The sequence below is a fragment of the Pogoniulus pusillus genome, chromosome 16, assembly GCF_015220805.1.
Source record: "Pogoniulus pusillus isolate bPogPus1 chromosome 16, bPogPus1.pri, whole genome shotgun sequence".
Classification (NCBI taxonomy): domain Eukaryota; kingdom Metazoa; phylum Chordata; class Aves; order Piciformes; family Lybiidae; genus Pogoniulus; species Pogoniulus pusillus.
This window is the reverse complement of record NC_087279.1, coordinates 460235-474074: the sequence shown is the minus strand read 5'-3', so window position 1 is coordinate 474074 and position 13840 is coordinate 460235. Positions and strand designations below refer to the sequence as shown.

The 13840-nt window shown below is 59.0% G+C and overlaps 3 protein-coding genes across 3 annotated transcripts in view; 2 read left to right on the top strand and 1 right to left on the bottom strand.

Annotated features, from left to right (window-relative positions):
• The first annotated feature begins 2572 nt into the window (after window positions 1–2572).
• Window positions 2573–5047, top strand: RHO (rhodopsin). Its single transcript, XM_064156032.1, has 5 exons — window positions 2573–2933; window positions 3656–3824; window positions 3934–4099; window positions 4324–4563; window positions 4928–5047. Exons 1-5 carry the CDS (start codon window positions 2573–2575, stop codon window positions 5045–5047), a joined length of 1056 nt encoding a protein of 351 aa, XP_064012102.1.
• A 2027-nt stretch (window positions 5048–7074) lies between these two features.
• On the top strand, window positions 7075–9327 carry LOC135182257 (histone H1.8). Its single transcript, XM_064156114.1, has 5 exons — window positions 7075–7127; window positions 7649–7965; window positions 8052–8184; window positions 8275–8348; window positions 8853–9327. The coding sequence occupies exons 1-5, from the start codon at window positions 7112–7114 to the stop codon at window positions 9192–9194; spliced, it is 882 nt and encodes a 293-aa protein (XP_064012184.1). The 5' UTR covers window positions 7075–7111; the 3' UTR covers window positions 9195–9327.
• Window positions 9328–10915: 1588 nt separating this feature from the next.
• The window catches only part of PLXND1 (plexin D1), a 72351-nt gene continuing 69426 nt past the window's right edge, over window positions 10916–13840 (bottom strand). The window contains exon 36 of the mRNA XM_064156110.1: window positions 10916–13406. Within this exon, the coding sequence (XP_064012180.1) occupies window positions 13290–13406 (117 nt within the window). The 3' untranslated portion in view covers window positions 10916–13289. The remainder of the gene's footprint in view (window positions 13407–13840) is intronic.

Sequence of the window (13840 nt, the reverse complement as noted above, 5' to 3'; positions counted from 1 at the left end):
TGCCTCCTGCTTCAGCCTCTTGCTGAGTCCCAGGGGCTTTTCATGATGCAGAGGTGGGTTAGCCCCAGGCACTGGTTTGGTTTGCTCGCAGCCTCCTCCCCTCTCTGCAGAAGAGTAGAGAAAAGCAGAAGGGCAAAGGCAGTTTAAGCAGCGGGGCAAAGCTGTGAGTGCAAGCAGAGCAGTGAGGAGCACGTTCAGTGCTTCCCAGCAGCAGGCAGCTGTCCAGCAGAGCAGGGCCCCAGCATAAGAGATGGTCACTGGGGAAGGCAAACGCCACAGACACAACATCCTCCCTCCTTCCCCGCCCTCAGCTTTTATCATCCAGTGTGGGACACCTCCTTGGCCAGCTGCCCCAGCTCTGTCCTCTCATTTCTGGGGTGAGACACAATGAGAAGAAAGCCTCAGCGCTGTGCAAGCTCTGCTCAGCCCTAACTACAAGCCAGCCGTGCTTATACCCAAAGCCACCATGCAATGCTGGGAGGAAGGAGTATGAGAGTGATGAGACTCTGGAACAGGCTGCCCAGGGAGGCTATGGGTGTCTTCTCCTTGAGGCTGTTCAAGGCCAGGCTGGATGAGGCCTCAAGCATCTGAGTCTAGTTGAAAGGTGTCCCTGCCCGTGGCAGGAGTTGGAGGAGATGAGCTTTAAGCTCCCTTCCAACCTGAGCCTTCCTAGGATTCTGTGATTCCATGACAACTCCATCCCCGCCTCTGTCCTGCTCCATGGTGTTTGGGCCTCCTGAGGACAGTTGCTGAATCATTCCCTGGCAGCAGGAGGAATCAGGTGGTGAAGCAGCTGGGCTGGAGCCGGGACACGATGGGTCCCCTGCCTTCCACACAGCACAGCCTGTGCCCATGTTGCCATGAGCTGCTTTGTTGTGACATCCTGTCTGTCACAGCCTCCCTTTGTTGTGAGTGGAAAATGTTCTGCTCGTCTGTCTTCAGCTACTGGCTGGGTGCTGGTGAAGCAGCCCTTTGCAGATGGAACTGGGGATGTCCCTGGCTCTGCTGGGCTTATCCCTGGAACCCTGCAGTGGCACACCAGGGTTCCCAAGCCCCTCAGTGGCTTCTGAACAAGCCTGCCTAATTTGCCACTTGGCAAATGCTCTGCTCTGCCCACTCCTGTGCTCCTTTGGTCCTTCCTGGCTGTCTGCAGCAAGGACTTCAGACAATGCTGGTGGAGAGAGGAGCCAGGATGGACTCCAGCTCCTGCTCCAGGAACCAAGCTGGCACTGTGGCACTGGTGGGAGTGGAGAGGGATACAAATAAATAGCTGCTGCCCTGACAAAGTGGATTTAGCAAGGCAGCTGCTCTCTAGTCTCAAACACCTCTGAACGCAGCCCAGCTCAGAGAAGAGTGTTGGGCTGTCCCAGGCAGAAGAGGCTGGACATAGCTTGTACAGTGTGAAGGTGCCCTGGGCCCAGGCTGCTCTGTGCTGGGCAGCTCCACCAGCAAGATCTGCTGGCTGCAGGAGCAGTCCCACCAGAGCGCTGTGTCTGGAGCTGCTGCCTTGGAGCTGTCCCACTGCAGCTCCTAGGCCCGGTGCTGTGCTCCAGTGGTGATGCAGGCTGGGACTAAGCTCCAGCAGCAGCTGCTAACCTCAGCAGTGTCTTTGCTGCACCAGAGCTTAAGGTGCGAAATCTGCGTGTTGGGACACTAAACCTTTAATCCTCCTACACCGACTGCAAGCACCAACAGCTGCAGGTAGCTGGTGGCACTGCTCTGGCCTTGGCAACACATGTGAAGGGTTAATCGAGAGGGACTTAGGAGGGGCAGGGGCCTTTCATGGGAATGTGGAGGAAGACCTTTGGGATTGTCCATAACAGTAGTGGGCTGCCTTTGTCCATGGCCAGCCAGGTCTCCCTGTAGTGCAGCTCCCCTGCTTAGAGTGAAGGTCTCCCAGCTTGGTCTCTCTTTAGCACCCAGCACTTGGTGCTTTTGCCCTTTCAGTGCTGTGTGTGATAAAGTAATCCCAGGGAAGGCTGAGCACAGCTAGGCCAGCAGGACTGAAGGGGCTTTCTTCAGGTCTTTTCCAGACCAAACAATTCTGTGTCTCAACCAGCTCAGGAAGTTGAGTGTTGGCTCCAGCTGAGAACCTCCCTTCGGTGACCTTGTGCAGCAGCCTCCTGGGCACTGCTGGTACCTGTCTAGGACAGGTTATCTGTTAGGTGTTACCCATGTGGTTGGTATGACCCAAAGCACCTACAAAGCTGGTCAGAGGGGAGATGGTACAACTGCCCCCCCCCCAGATGAAAGGGGTGGTGCTGCACTACTTCCACAACCATGAAGTGTGGTCCCAAGCAGTGCCAGAAGCAGGTGTCACCTCATTGCCCCCCACGGAAAGCCCCTTAGCCTGGGTGATTATGATTAATAATTCCCTGAGCCCTCATTGCGCTGACACTGGTGCCTGCAGCTTACCCTGGGGGGCACCTTATAAGGCCCTGCGTGGAGGAGCACAGCTGCCTCTCGGGGTGACAGCAGGGGCTGAGAGGTGGCAGCAGCCCCGCTTCAGAGCAGCTCATCCTGCACTCGGCACCCCCGAGCGAGCACGGAAGGCGCCGCACGAGCCGCAGCCATGAACGGCACGGAGGGGCAGGACTTCTACGTGCCCATGTCTAACAGGAGCGGGGTGGTGCGCAGCCCCTTTGAGTACCCTCAGTACTACCTGGCTGAGCCCTGGAAGTTCTCGGCGCTGGCTGCCTACATGTTCCTGCTGATCCTGCTCGGCTTCCCCATCAACTTCCTCACCCTCTATGTCACCATCCAGCACAAGAAGCTCCGGACGCCTCTGAACTACATCCTGCTGAACCTGGCGGTTGCCAACCTCTTCATGGTGCTCGGGGGCTTCACGACCACTATGTACACCTCCATGAATGGGTACTTTGTCTTCGGCGTGACAGGCTGCTACATCGAGGGCTTCTTCGCCACGCTGGGCGGTAGGTTTGGCAGGACTTGCCTCAGACTTTAGGATGCCCGAAGGTCTTGGAAAAATGGTACCTGCAAGGTGCTGGGGCTGCTGCTGCTTGGCATTGAGGCAATGGCAGTGTTTCAGGATGGGAGGGGAAGAAAGTGACAAATGGCATTTTATGGGGTTTTGATCCTGTTTTGGTAGTCATCTGCTCAGTGTCCCAAGAGCACCCCTGCAGCAACCACAGCAGGTATTGCAGCTGCTGGATTTGCAACTCTTCTTGGCTTGCTTTCTGACTTGAGAGATGACAAAATTGTTCCTCCTGTTCTGTAGGGCTGGTTGTCACTTGTGATGTGGTGGGTGGTGGCCTGGGCCAGTGGCATTGGATCTCCTCCCAGTGCCAACGGGATGTTAAATAAAAACTGTCTAAAGCCACCCTCCTCCATCAGCTTAGCCTTCTAGCCACCAGAAGCTGCTGCTCTGGGTCCTTGGGGCATCCTGCAAAGCTGGTGTTAGTGAGGGGAGAGCCTGGGAGCATGGCCCTCAGAGCAGGGCCACAGGCTTGCGGGTGCAGGTGCTGTGCAGAACATGGTGGGACCTGGCCTTGGGTCTCCAAACACAGCAGCCATGCAGTCGCTGTGGGCCCTTGGGCGCAGTGCTCAGAGGAGGCCCCGTGCTGCCAGCAGCAGGTTCTTCTCCTGCTGTGGCTCACAGCCCCCATGCGCCGCCGCCCCTCTCTCCCCGGTGCAGGTGAAATCGCTCTCTGGTCGCTGGTGGTCCTGGCCGTCGAGAGGTATGTGGTGGTCTGCAAGCCCATGAGCAACTTCCGCTTCGGGGAGAACCACGCGGTCATGGGCGTCGCCTTCTCCTGGATCATGGCCCTGGCCTGCGCTGCTCCCCCGCTCTTTGGCTGGTCCAGGTAGGGAGGGCCCCGTGCCCGGTGCCCGGGGGGAGCCTAGCTGCTGGCGGCTTGGCCGTGGCTTCAGCCAGTCTCCTCTGGGCGCTCAGCTGCCTGGCTGCCCCGGCAGGTACATCCCCGAGGGCATGCAGTGCTCCTGTGGGATCGACTACTACACGCTGAAGCCAGAGATCAACAACGAGTCCTTCGTCATCTACATGTTTGTGGTTCACTTCATGATCCCGCTGACTGTCATCTTCTTCTGCTACGGGAACCTGGTTTGCACTGTCAAGGAGGTGGGTGCCTGCCAGCAGCCATGGGCTGGAGGCCGCTGCCATCCCCGGTGCCGGGACAGGGCACAGGCCAGTCTCCGGACTGGTGGCCAGGCTGGCCAGCCCTCTGCGAAGGGAGAAGTAGCAGGCTCCAGATGTGCACCTCAGCTGCCCCATCCCTGACCCTGCACCCCACACCAATGCAGCCCTCCCCAGCTCCATCATGGCTCCATTCCCTCTGCCCACAGGCTGCTGCCCAGCAGCAGGAGTCTGCCACCACCCAGAAGGCAGAGAAGGAGGTGACTCGCATGGTTGTCATCATGGTCATTGCCTTCCTGATCTGCTGGGTCCCCTACGCCAGTGTCGCTTTCCACATCTTCACCAACCAGGGCTCGGACTTTGGGCCCATCTTTATGACCATCCCAGCTTTCTTTGCCAAGAGCTCTGCCATCTACAACCCCGTGATTTACATCGTGATGAACAAACAGGTAACTGGCAGGTGCCCAGGAGATCTCCAACATCTCCAGGTCTGTCTTTTGCTTAGTAACAGCTTGCAGAGTTGCAGGACTTTGGGGCACTGGTGGGAGAGGAGGGAGGTTCCTTTCCAGGTGTGCAGGAGGAAGATGGTGTAGCTCCTCCGTGGGGTGGCACCAATCTCACAAACGCAAATCCACCCTGGCTGAAGGGGCTCAGGAGCTGGGGCAGTGGAGGAGATAAGGCTGCATCTGCGCCATCCCTGAGCGGCAGACAGGGGCAGCAGGCAGGGCAGGCAGCGGCCGCTGGGGAAGGAGAAGACTCCGTGGCATGGCTCTGCCTTTCAGCCGCCTCACCCCAGGCTTCCCTCTCTCCCAGTTCCGTAACTGCATGATCACGACCCTGTGCTGCGGCAAGAACCCGCTGGGTGAGGAGGACACCTCTGCCGGCAGGACAGAGACCTCCTCGGTCTCCACCAGCCAGGTCTCTCCTGCCTAGGCCCTGCTGCCGTGGCCTGACCTCGGGGTGCATGGCACCACCCTGGGCCGTGGTCCGGGGCACGCTGCTCTGCCCGGGCATAGCCCCCGGCAGCAGGCTGTGCCTGCGCACGGTTGTCATGATTAAAGCAAAGGCTCTAGCCCTGGCTGGCGCCGCTCCGTGCTCCCCTCGCTCCCTGCTGAGAGCTCTGCCAGACACGTGTGAGGCCACGGCAGAGCCACCTTCACCATCCTCGTGTTTCATCGACACCCTGGCAGGGCCTGGGGCACATCTCTGCTCCCACTGCAGGGGCCAGAGCTGGGGTCACTTTAGAGACGGAGCCTGGCCAGTGCCACCCAGCTGCTTGGCCCCATTGTGATTGCAGCTGCCTGGGAGCAAGTCTGGCTGCTGTGAGGTGCCCCCAGCCCTGCCAGGTGCTCCCAGCTCCAGCCTTGTCCCACCTCCAGTCTGTCAGAAGATGCAGGAGGCACTGTGACTCCTGCGCTGGAGATGGCACAGGGCACCGGTGCACATGGGCCTCTCCATGCTGCAGAGGTGCTGGCCACGGATCCTGCCCAGGAAGGAACTGGCACAGAGGCAACCTGGTGGCATGGCACAGGACAGCCGTGTGTGGCCACAGCCATATGTGCTTGGGGAGGGCTTGGTGCCTGTCCTGCATAGCACAGCACACACAGGCAGCATCTGCACCCCGGCAGCAGCCCCACTCTGTGCCCCCCGCAGCAGGCAGCCCTCTCCCCGTAATCTTGCCATGAATCCTTAGGCACCCTCAGGCCATGCCTGATACTTGCTCCTCCAGGCTCTCCTGGTCCTGCCCTCTTTCAGCTGCTGCCAGCCTGGCATCAGGCCGGGCAGGGGGCTGGTTCCGAGGAGGGCTGGGTGCGTGGCAGAGCTCCCCGGCGCCACGCAGGGCAGCATACGGCGCAGAGCCGCGGGCATATGCTGTGGGCATGGTGAGGCAGCAGATTGCGATTGTAGCAGCACTCCGCGGTCGTATTTTTAGCTCAGGCACACAAATAAGATGTTTTTCTCCCTGTTTGGTGTTATCAACATTTGAAACTATTTTTGTACATTATCATCCTCTCTGGTTTCTAATCCTGCGCAGCTTTGCAAGGTCTGATAGGGAACAGCCACAACCCCTGCGAGCTAAACCTTTAATAAAGAGCAATTTGCAAGTACAATTCTCTCCTTGTTCCTGTCGCCGCTGCTGCATATTCAGCGCCAGCCGAAGATCAGCGCTCATGAATAATGCAGTGCTCAGGCTGACTCATGTGCGACGAACCTGGGGGCTGGTTTTGGAGGGAAGAGGAGCAAGGGCTGGGTGTGTTTGCTGGGCACCAGGCTCTGGTCCCTGGCAGCCACTCCATGGCTTTCCCACCTGCACTGGACCAGCCCTGGTGCATCCCAGAAATGTCCTGGTCCTGAGCCCACAGGCTGTTGCCTCACGTGATGCCCAGATCTGCAGCTACTGCTGGTGGTGGGAGAGGCGAGAGAGGGCTTGAACCATCCCACCAAGTCAGGTGGGTGCTGGAGGCATCATGGAGCCAGAGGTGGTGGCCAGATCCAGGAGGAGGAGATGGGGTGGAAGAGACGCGCCTATCATCCCTGCTGTGGTGCCAGCCCCTCCAACTCTGCAATGCCCACATTTGCCCGGAGGACTCGTACTGGAAATGGAGCAGAGAACAGGCTGGCAACGCTGGTCCCAGGGGAGCCTGATGGGCAGAGCCTGGGTACTGAGTGCCTCTCTTTGCTCCAAACCCAGCTCCTGCTGGCACCATGCAGGACCCTGGCTCAGAAGATGGGAGCAGCAGTTAGGTGCCTTTCCCCTGTGGCTCAGAGTGACCATCCCACAACTCCTTATTTCTTACCTCCCTCCAGTCCCCCTCTGAAAGCTGGAAAAGGGCTCCTGACTTCTCCACCACCTGCTCCCCGGGGGCAGAGACCAGAGCAATTAGCAGCTACCAACCAGCGCCAGCAGTGAGGGTGCTAATCACATAAATGAGCTGTGGCTGAGCCTAGCCTGTGAGCACGGGCAGTGGTGCTGGGCCTCTGAGCTGTCTGTGTGCCATGGAGCCTGAGCTAGGTAAGGCTTTGCTGGACATGGTCCTTGTGAGGCTACAGGGATGAGCAGAGCTGTGGCTGCCTCTTCGGAGGAGCAGCTGGGGGTGCGCAGCCTGCAGAAAAGGAGGCTGAGAGCAGAGCTCATTGCTCTCTGCAGCTCCCTGAGATACTGCAGTGAGGTGGGAACTGGGATCTGCTCCAGAGGAACAGCTGATAGAAAATGGCCTCAGGTGGCCCAGGGGAGGCTCAGCTTGCCATGAGGAACAATTTCTTCCCAAAAGGGTTTTCCAGGCCTGGACCAAGCTGCACAGAGCAGCAGTGGAGTCCCCATCCCTGGAAGGGTTTCAGAGCAGTGGAGGTGTGCTGAGGACCATGGGGTGGCGGCACCCTGGTGGTGCTGGGGTAAGGGTTGGACTCAGCACTAAAGGTCCCTTTCAGCCAAAGTAGTTCTCTCCCTCTGTGCTCAGCTTTTGGGGGGCTCTGCTCTTTCGGGGGTGGGTGCCTCAGGGCTGTGCAGGCTCCAGGAGGTGCCTGTCCTCGCAGGATCTGAAGCTGCTGGCACGGCCCAGCTGCCGCTGTGCACAGCCCAGCTGCCAGCACTGCCGGCCCAGCGTCGCCGTCCTCCGCGCCCCTCAACCCTGCACATGGTGATGGAGGCGCTGCGAGCGCTGCAGGCCCAGGGCCAGAGGAAGGGTGTCTCCGTGGTCGCCATCAAGCGCTTCATCCTCTGCAAGTACCCTTCCGTGGACCCCATCCGCCTCAAGTACCTGCTGAAGCAGGCCCTAAGCAAGGGCCTGAGCTGCGGGGACCTGGTGCGACCCCACAACTCCTCCGCCATGGGGGCCACCGGAAGCTTCAGGGTGAGCAGGGGTTGCTGGCCTCCAGGTGGTGGGGCTGGGGGCTGAGGAGGCATCTTGCCCTGCTTCCACCCTTCTCTCACTCCCAGTTAGCCTCCAAGATGCCGCAGAAGAGGCAGGCACCAGGCCAGGCAGATGCCAACAGAGGACAAGCCCCAGAACTGGGACGGAAAGGGACCACCAAGACCCTCCGGGCCCCCACGGCAGGTGAAACACAGCCAGGTAAAGGAATGGTGGTGCCGTGAGACACCCTGGGCTGTGCAGTCCTGCAGAGGGCTCTTGCACTGGCTCATAGTATGTCCTCTTCCACAGGCACCAAGGAGAAGAAGCTGGCAGTGGCCAAGAAGCCGGCAGCAGCCAGGAAGCTGAAGGCAAAGCTTGTGGATGTGAGTATGGCTCAGCAGTGGGGCTGGGTGGCTTGTGGCAAGGTTTGCCCAAAGGCAACAAAGCTGTGGAAGGGTCTGGAGAACAGAGCTGCTGAGGGAGCTGGGGGTGTGCAGCCTGGAGCAGAGGAGGCTGAGGGCAGACCTCGCTGCTCTTTGCAGCTCCTGGGAGGAGGCTGCAGCCAGGTGAGGCTTGGGCTCTGCTCCCAAGGAACAAATGATAGGACAAGGAGAAATAGCCTCAAGTTGTTGCAGGGGAGGTTTAGGTTGGACATGAGGAACAATTTGTTCCCCAAAAGGGTTGCCAAGACCTGGCCCAGGCAGTGGTGGAGTCCCCATCTCTGGAGAGGTTTGAAAGCCATAGAGATGTGATGCTGAGGGCCATGGGTTGGTGGTGCCCTGGCGGTGCTGGGTTAAGAGGTGGACTCCATGACCTTAAAGATCTCTTCCAACCCAAAAAGTTCTGTGGTTCTATGGCAGCAGCCTGAGGTGCTCTTTATTCCCCAGGCCAAGCCACCAGCAGCAGGGAAGACCAGGAGTGATGGAGCAAAGCCCTCACAAGCTGCTGGCCACCTTCAGACCCAGGGCAAAAGCTGCTCCAGGCCCCGTGTGGCTGCAGCTGTAAAGGATACAGGACGGGACCACAACACCAACTCCATGGGTGCTAGGGCCAAAGAGCCCCACAGAGCCCTGGCAGGACAGAGCAAGGGGAGGGCACCAAAGACAGCACAGAAAGACCCCCCTGAGGCTAAGGGGGGCCCAGGCAAGGCAAGGAAGCCCCAGGTGACCCCAGGAGCTGGCAAGGGGGAGAAGGCAGCCCCTAAAGCCACAGCCAGGAAGGGTCCATAGAGGGCCCCAGGCAAACCCATGCCCCAGCCCCACATCCAGCTGGTGCCCGCCATTGGATCTGGGCCAGTTGTAGTCTGTAGGACAGGTTTTAATCATGTTCACCTGCTAATAAAGCTGCTGCACTCCCTCATGACATGGTGTCACTGCTGCCTTGCCCTGGGGTCCCTGCACTCCCACTGCTAAGGCCCCCCAGCCCTTTCCCAGGAGGCAGAGCGGACAGATGGTGCTGCAGGCAGCTGCACCATGCCTGCCCTCATGGAGGTGCCCTATGTGTCCCCACTCTGCCAGCAGTGTCAGGAGGTGTTGGGCCATGGAGTGTGGTGGTGAGCTCCAGTGCTGGGTGATAGCCTGGGCCCCATGGGGCACAGAAGGGTGGCACTCACAGGCACCATGTGGCTCAGGCTTGGCCAGTCCTGCCTCAGCATTGGGTGGGCATGCAGCCCTCTGCCCTCTCTGCTGTCCTTGTGCAAATGCCTGACTCAGCTGGGATTACAGCAGCACTGGGGCAGCAGGTCCAGGAGAAAGAGCATGCCATAGGCAGGGGTCCCCAGCACTGGAGGGGGGCTGCCTGTGCACCAAGCAGGGCAAGAGGAAGACAGGCATGGGCCAGGGCTCAGAAAAGGAGCTTTGGGCGTTTGCTGTAGCCTGCAGCATTCTCACGCCTTTGTGGCACAGCTCCCACCTCCAGCCCTGCCTCGCTGCCTGCTGGGGCTCAGCACAGCAAGGCTCCCACTGAACAGCTTCCCATGCCCACGCTGCTCCTGCTCCGTGCGCAGCAGATCCTTTCTGAAGGTCAGTCTGATAATGCAGCAGGCTGCAGCCCTCCTGGGCAGGAGGAAATCAGTGGAAGTAAAACTCTTCCTAAAGAGGATTTTGCTAATCTGCAGCTGGCCTTACCAATGTCCTCCAAGGCTCCTGGCCTTGCTTTGGGGCTTAAGCAAGAGCTGAGCAAACTAACTTCTCTTTAAACTTCAGCCTTGGCCACACTGATCCATTTTAATGGAGCTGAAGCTCATGTCCCCTCCCAGGGGCAGGGTGGGGGATGCTGCAGTGACAGCTGAGCAGAGCTCACCCAACCCTTGGCTGCTAGCGAGCCCTGCTCGCAGGACTGGAAATGTCCCAGAACTGGTCAGGAGCTGTGCCCTTGCTTGCAGGCAGTCCCTGTGAAACATGAGGCACTTGGGAAGAGGCCAGCTCGTTTAATGGCTGGATTTAGCTTCACTAAGAATCAGCTTTCCAGCAGGAAAAGCAAATCCCTCTGGTGTCTGGAGAGCAGCTTTTACTGAGAGAGGTGGAAGAGAGAGGATTTAGCGATGCCATGGTCATTAAGACCCGTGGGCTGTGGCTGGTATCACAGCACTGAAGCTAGAAGTTGAGTGGTGGTGGTATAGAGCAGGGGCTGGGAGTAGACACTGTCCTGCAGACCAGTGGCACTTGGCAGGGGTGAGGCTGCCCAGCACTGGGCACTGCTGGGGTGTTACTGGTTTTTGTGTGTGGTCAGTTCAGCAGCTTGGCTGTGTCCCCACCTTGATCTCTTTTGGTGGGGGCCATGGTGCCAGCAGCAGGCGTGTGCTCTGCAGCATAAAGGGCTAAGGACCCCCTCTGCCACGGAAACAGGATGGCTGTCAGCAGAGCTGCCATGCCTGGGCACCCTTGGGCAGGCAATGCTCCCAGTGCACAGCCAGGCCAGCCCAGCAGGCATGGGTCAGGATGGCAGCAGGCAGGTTTCAGCACCTTGTTTTATTACAAAGAGGCTTCTCCAGGAGTCTGCCACTTCATTAACAGCAGGTAAGGGCACCACGGCCACAACATGTGCCAAAGTCTAAAAACATGGTACAGAGGGCTCGGGGCAGCCCTGCCGCCCCTCCAGCTGCTGCTCCCTTGGGGTTGTTTCATATGGTTCTTAGCAACGACCTTCTGCTTTGAGAAACTTCAATAATGAAACAAGAGGCCCCAGCCATGGCACCGTGGGGGCAAAGGGTACCGGCTGCCATGTCCCTGTGTCCTTCCCTCGTCACAACACGGGGCTACTGCCACCGGACCCTTCCCCGCCTCCAGCCAAGCTCGACGTTCTCTGCACCTCTGTCCTGCCCTGCCCTCCCTGTGCTGGGCCTGCCTGTCTCTGGCAGCTATTCACAGTTTCTGAAAGAAAACAACAACAAAAAATAATTCACTTTCAAAATAAAATGTAGCCCAGCTACATGGTTCGTTTCTGTCCTCAGCAGTGACACCTCCACAGTGTTTGTCCTTCTGGAGTTCCCCTTTAGAAAAGCTCTGCTCTCCCCTCCCCCCCACCATACTGGATAAAGTCTCTGCTTTGTTTAAAATAGACATCTATGTACACAGGGCTGACGGGCACAGCACTCAGGAGTGTGGCACTGCTGGGATGGAGGCCCCTGTCCATGGCAGTGAGTCACCCAGGAGGAGTTCTGGTGGGCCAAAGTCATCTAACAGCAGGTTGCATCCTTGCCAGCGGGATGAGCAGTGGAGGCTCCCCCAGGCCCTGCCTGCAGTGAGGTAGCAACTTCTTCTCTTCTCTATTTGGCAGTTTGAAATGCAGTGGCTCCAGCTGGGCTCAGCTGCTGTGGGCAGGGTGCTGATGCCTGCAAGTCAGCATTCAGCTTCGAGCATGTGGTGTCAGCTGTGGCCCAGCCTCCACAGAGGCACCAGCGGGACGCTGGTGAACACCACAGCGCCCACGGCTCCCCACGTGTCCCACCGAGCTGGGACAGGGGTTCTGCAGATGTGGAGGGACGGCACAGAAGTTCCTGGTCTTGGACAAGCTCCCTCTGTCCGTGCAGTGGGACCCTGCTGCTGGCCCCAGCAGAAGCGTGGGATGCTTTCTGCTTGCAGCTTGGGGTGTAGGAGCTGCTCTACTGGCCTGCCTGAGTATCCTGCTGCCAGGGGCTGAGGTCCAGTCCTTCTGCCTGAGCAGGCTGAAGGAAAGGCCAGACACAGCAAAGCTGTGCTCTAGTGGCTACTCTCAGGTGGGCTGTGTCCAGAGTGAGCTGCTACAGCAAACCCCACTCTAGCGCTGACCTTGCCTTTAGTGGCGAGGGCAGGGACATGCTGGTGGGGCAGCGGAGGGAAGGTGATGCCTGGTGTCTTGCTCTGCTCCACCCAAGGGCTGTCAGCAGGAGCTGCTCCATGCTGGCCTGAGCGGCATTGTCAGGGCTGGGGCAGTGCCACAGGCACAGCCAGTATGGCTGGAGGGTGAGGCATGGGTCCTTCTCCTCCACTACACCTGCTGCCCTGGGCAGCAGCTGTGCCTATGCCCAGCGAGCAGGGAGGCAGGGGGTCTTCACCTACCCACGGCAACTCCAGCTCACTGTGCTGGCAGAGATGGAACCTGGGGACAGGGAAGGAACCCTCCTGCCCCTGTCTGACACCAGCACGTTCCCTCTGGCTCCACAGCAGCCATTGCCAGCTGGGGATAAAGTGCTTACTCCATGGCTCAGTGCCTGGGGAAGCGACTGCTGTGCCTCAGCCCTGCCTTCCCTGTTGCCCAAGTCTCAGATGGAGGGGTGGTTATGTTTACACATACAGTACAAAAATTAAAAGGCACAAAAATACACAGAATGCAGCAGATAGTGAACAGCTGAGCGAGTCCCTGGTGTTGGAAAAACAAGGATGTCAGAGGGATGGTGTGGAAGGGAGCTCAGGCACCGCTCCCGTGGCCTTTGCTGTCTTTGCTTGTTACTCCCTGAGGCTGCCCTTTGCTTCACCTCATGTTAGATCTTCTGCAGCTTCATCTCTTGTCCTGAGGAACCACAAGCAGGCATGCAGGGAGCTGCTGACCAGAGGGAAGTGGTGAACTGAGCTTGCCACAAGTGTCACATCTCCATTTCTGACTGGCAACAGCAAATAAATTATGGGTGCCACAGTGCAGACCAGAGGAGGTTTGAGCTGCTCAGAGAAGTGTATGGTGGCTTCTTTTCAGGTGAGGGAGCCCTTCAGCCATGGGTCAGGCCCAACCCACCACGAGGCTGGTTTGGGAATGACCCTGGTGAGACGATCCATGGCATATGGTGGCTGAAGGCAGGCTCCCCACAGCCCTGCACTGTACAGAAGGTCACTTCCAGGGCTGCGGTGGGCCTAGGCTTCGCTGCAGCACTCGTAGATGTTGTCCTCCATCAGTGCAATCACTTGCTCAAACTTGTGCTGCAGCTGGGTGCGCTTTGTCGTGGGGTTGCTGTCCAGGGCAGCCACGATCTGCAGTAGACATAGGCAGGTGGGTGGCTGAGGCATGCGGGCAGGGCTGCCCACCCACTGCCCCAGCCTCTCCCACCAGCCCAGCTCTGCTGAGCTCAGCTCTCAGCCAGACCTTTGATGGGGAGAGCCTGCCCTGCCCCACTCCCCTGGACCTCACTCTCTGGCTGTTGTAGGGCTCAGCTGAAACCCTGAGCAGGGGAGCGCAAGCAAAGCAGGCCCATGGCGATAATGAACCGCTCACAGCATGGGGTGCAGGGGACTGGGAACCAGCCAGGGCCAGTGCCCCAGCTGGGGGTGTCAGGTGATGAATCACTTTGGGTCTGAACTGTGTCAGCATGCTCTGCCCTCCTGAGAGCACCTGAGGCAGCCCAGCACCCTTCACTGGCCCAGGAACAGCTGCCCTGCTCTGCCGGGAAGCCGTCAGCCTGGGGCCA

Excerpts from the sequence above, each read along its gene's own strand:
- RHO (XM_064156032.1), top strand. The coding sequence starts at position 2,573 with ATGAACGGCACGGAGGGGCAGGACTTCTACGTGCCCATGTCTAACAGG. Across the intron at positions 4,100-4,323 it reads TGGTTTGCACTGTCAAGGAG|GCTGCTGCCCAGCAGCAGGA; the intron begins GTGGGTGCCTGC and ends CTCTGCCCACAG. Across the intron at positions 4,564-4,927 it reads ACATCGTGATGAACAAACAG|TTCCGTAACTGCATGATCAC; the intron begins GTAACTGGCAGG and ends CCTCTCTCCCAG.
- LOC135182257 (XM_064156114.1), top strand. Across the intron at positions 7,966-8,051 it reads GGGCCACCGGAAGCTTCAGG|TTAGCCTCCAAGATGCCGCA; the intron begins GTGAGCAGGGGT and ends TCTCACTCCCAG. Across the intron at positions 8,185-8,274 it reads GGCAGGTGAAACACAGCCAG|GCACCAAGGAGAAGAAGCTG; the intron begins GTAAAGGAATGG and ends CCTCTTCCACAG.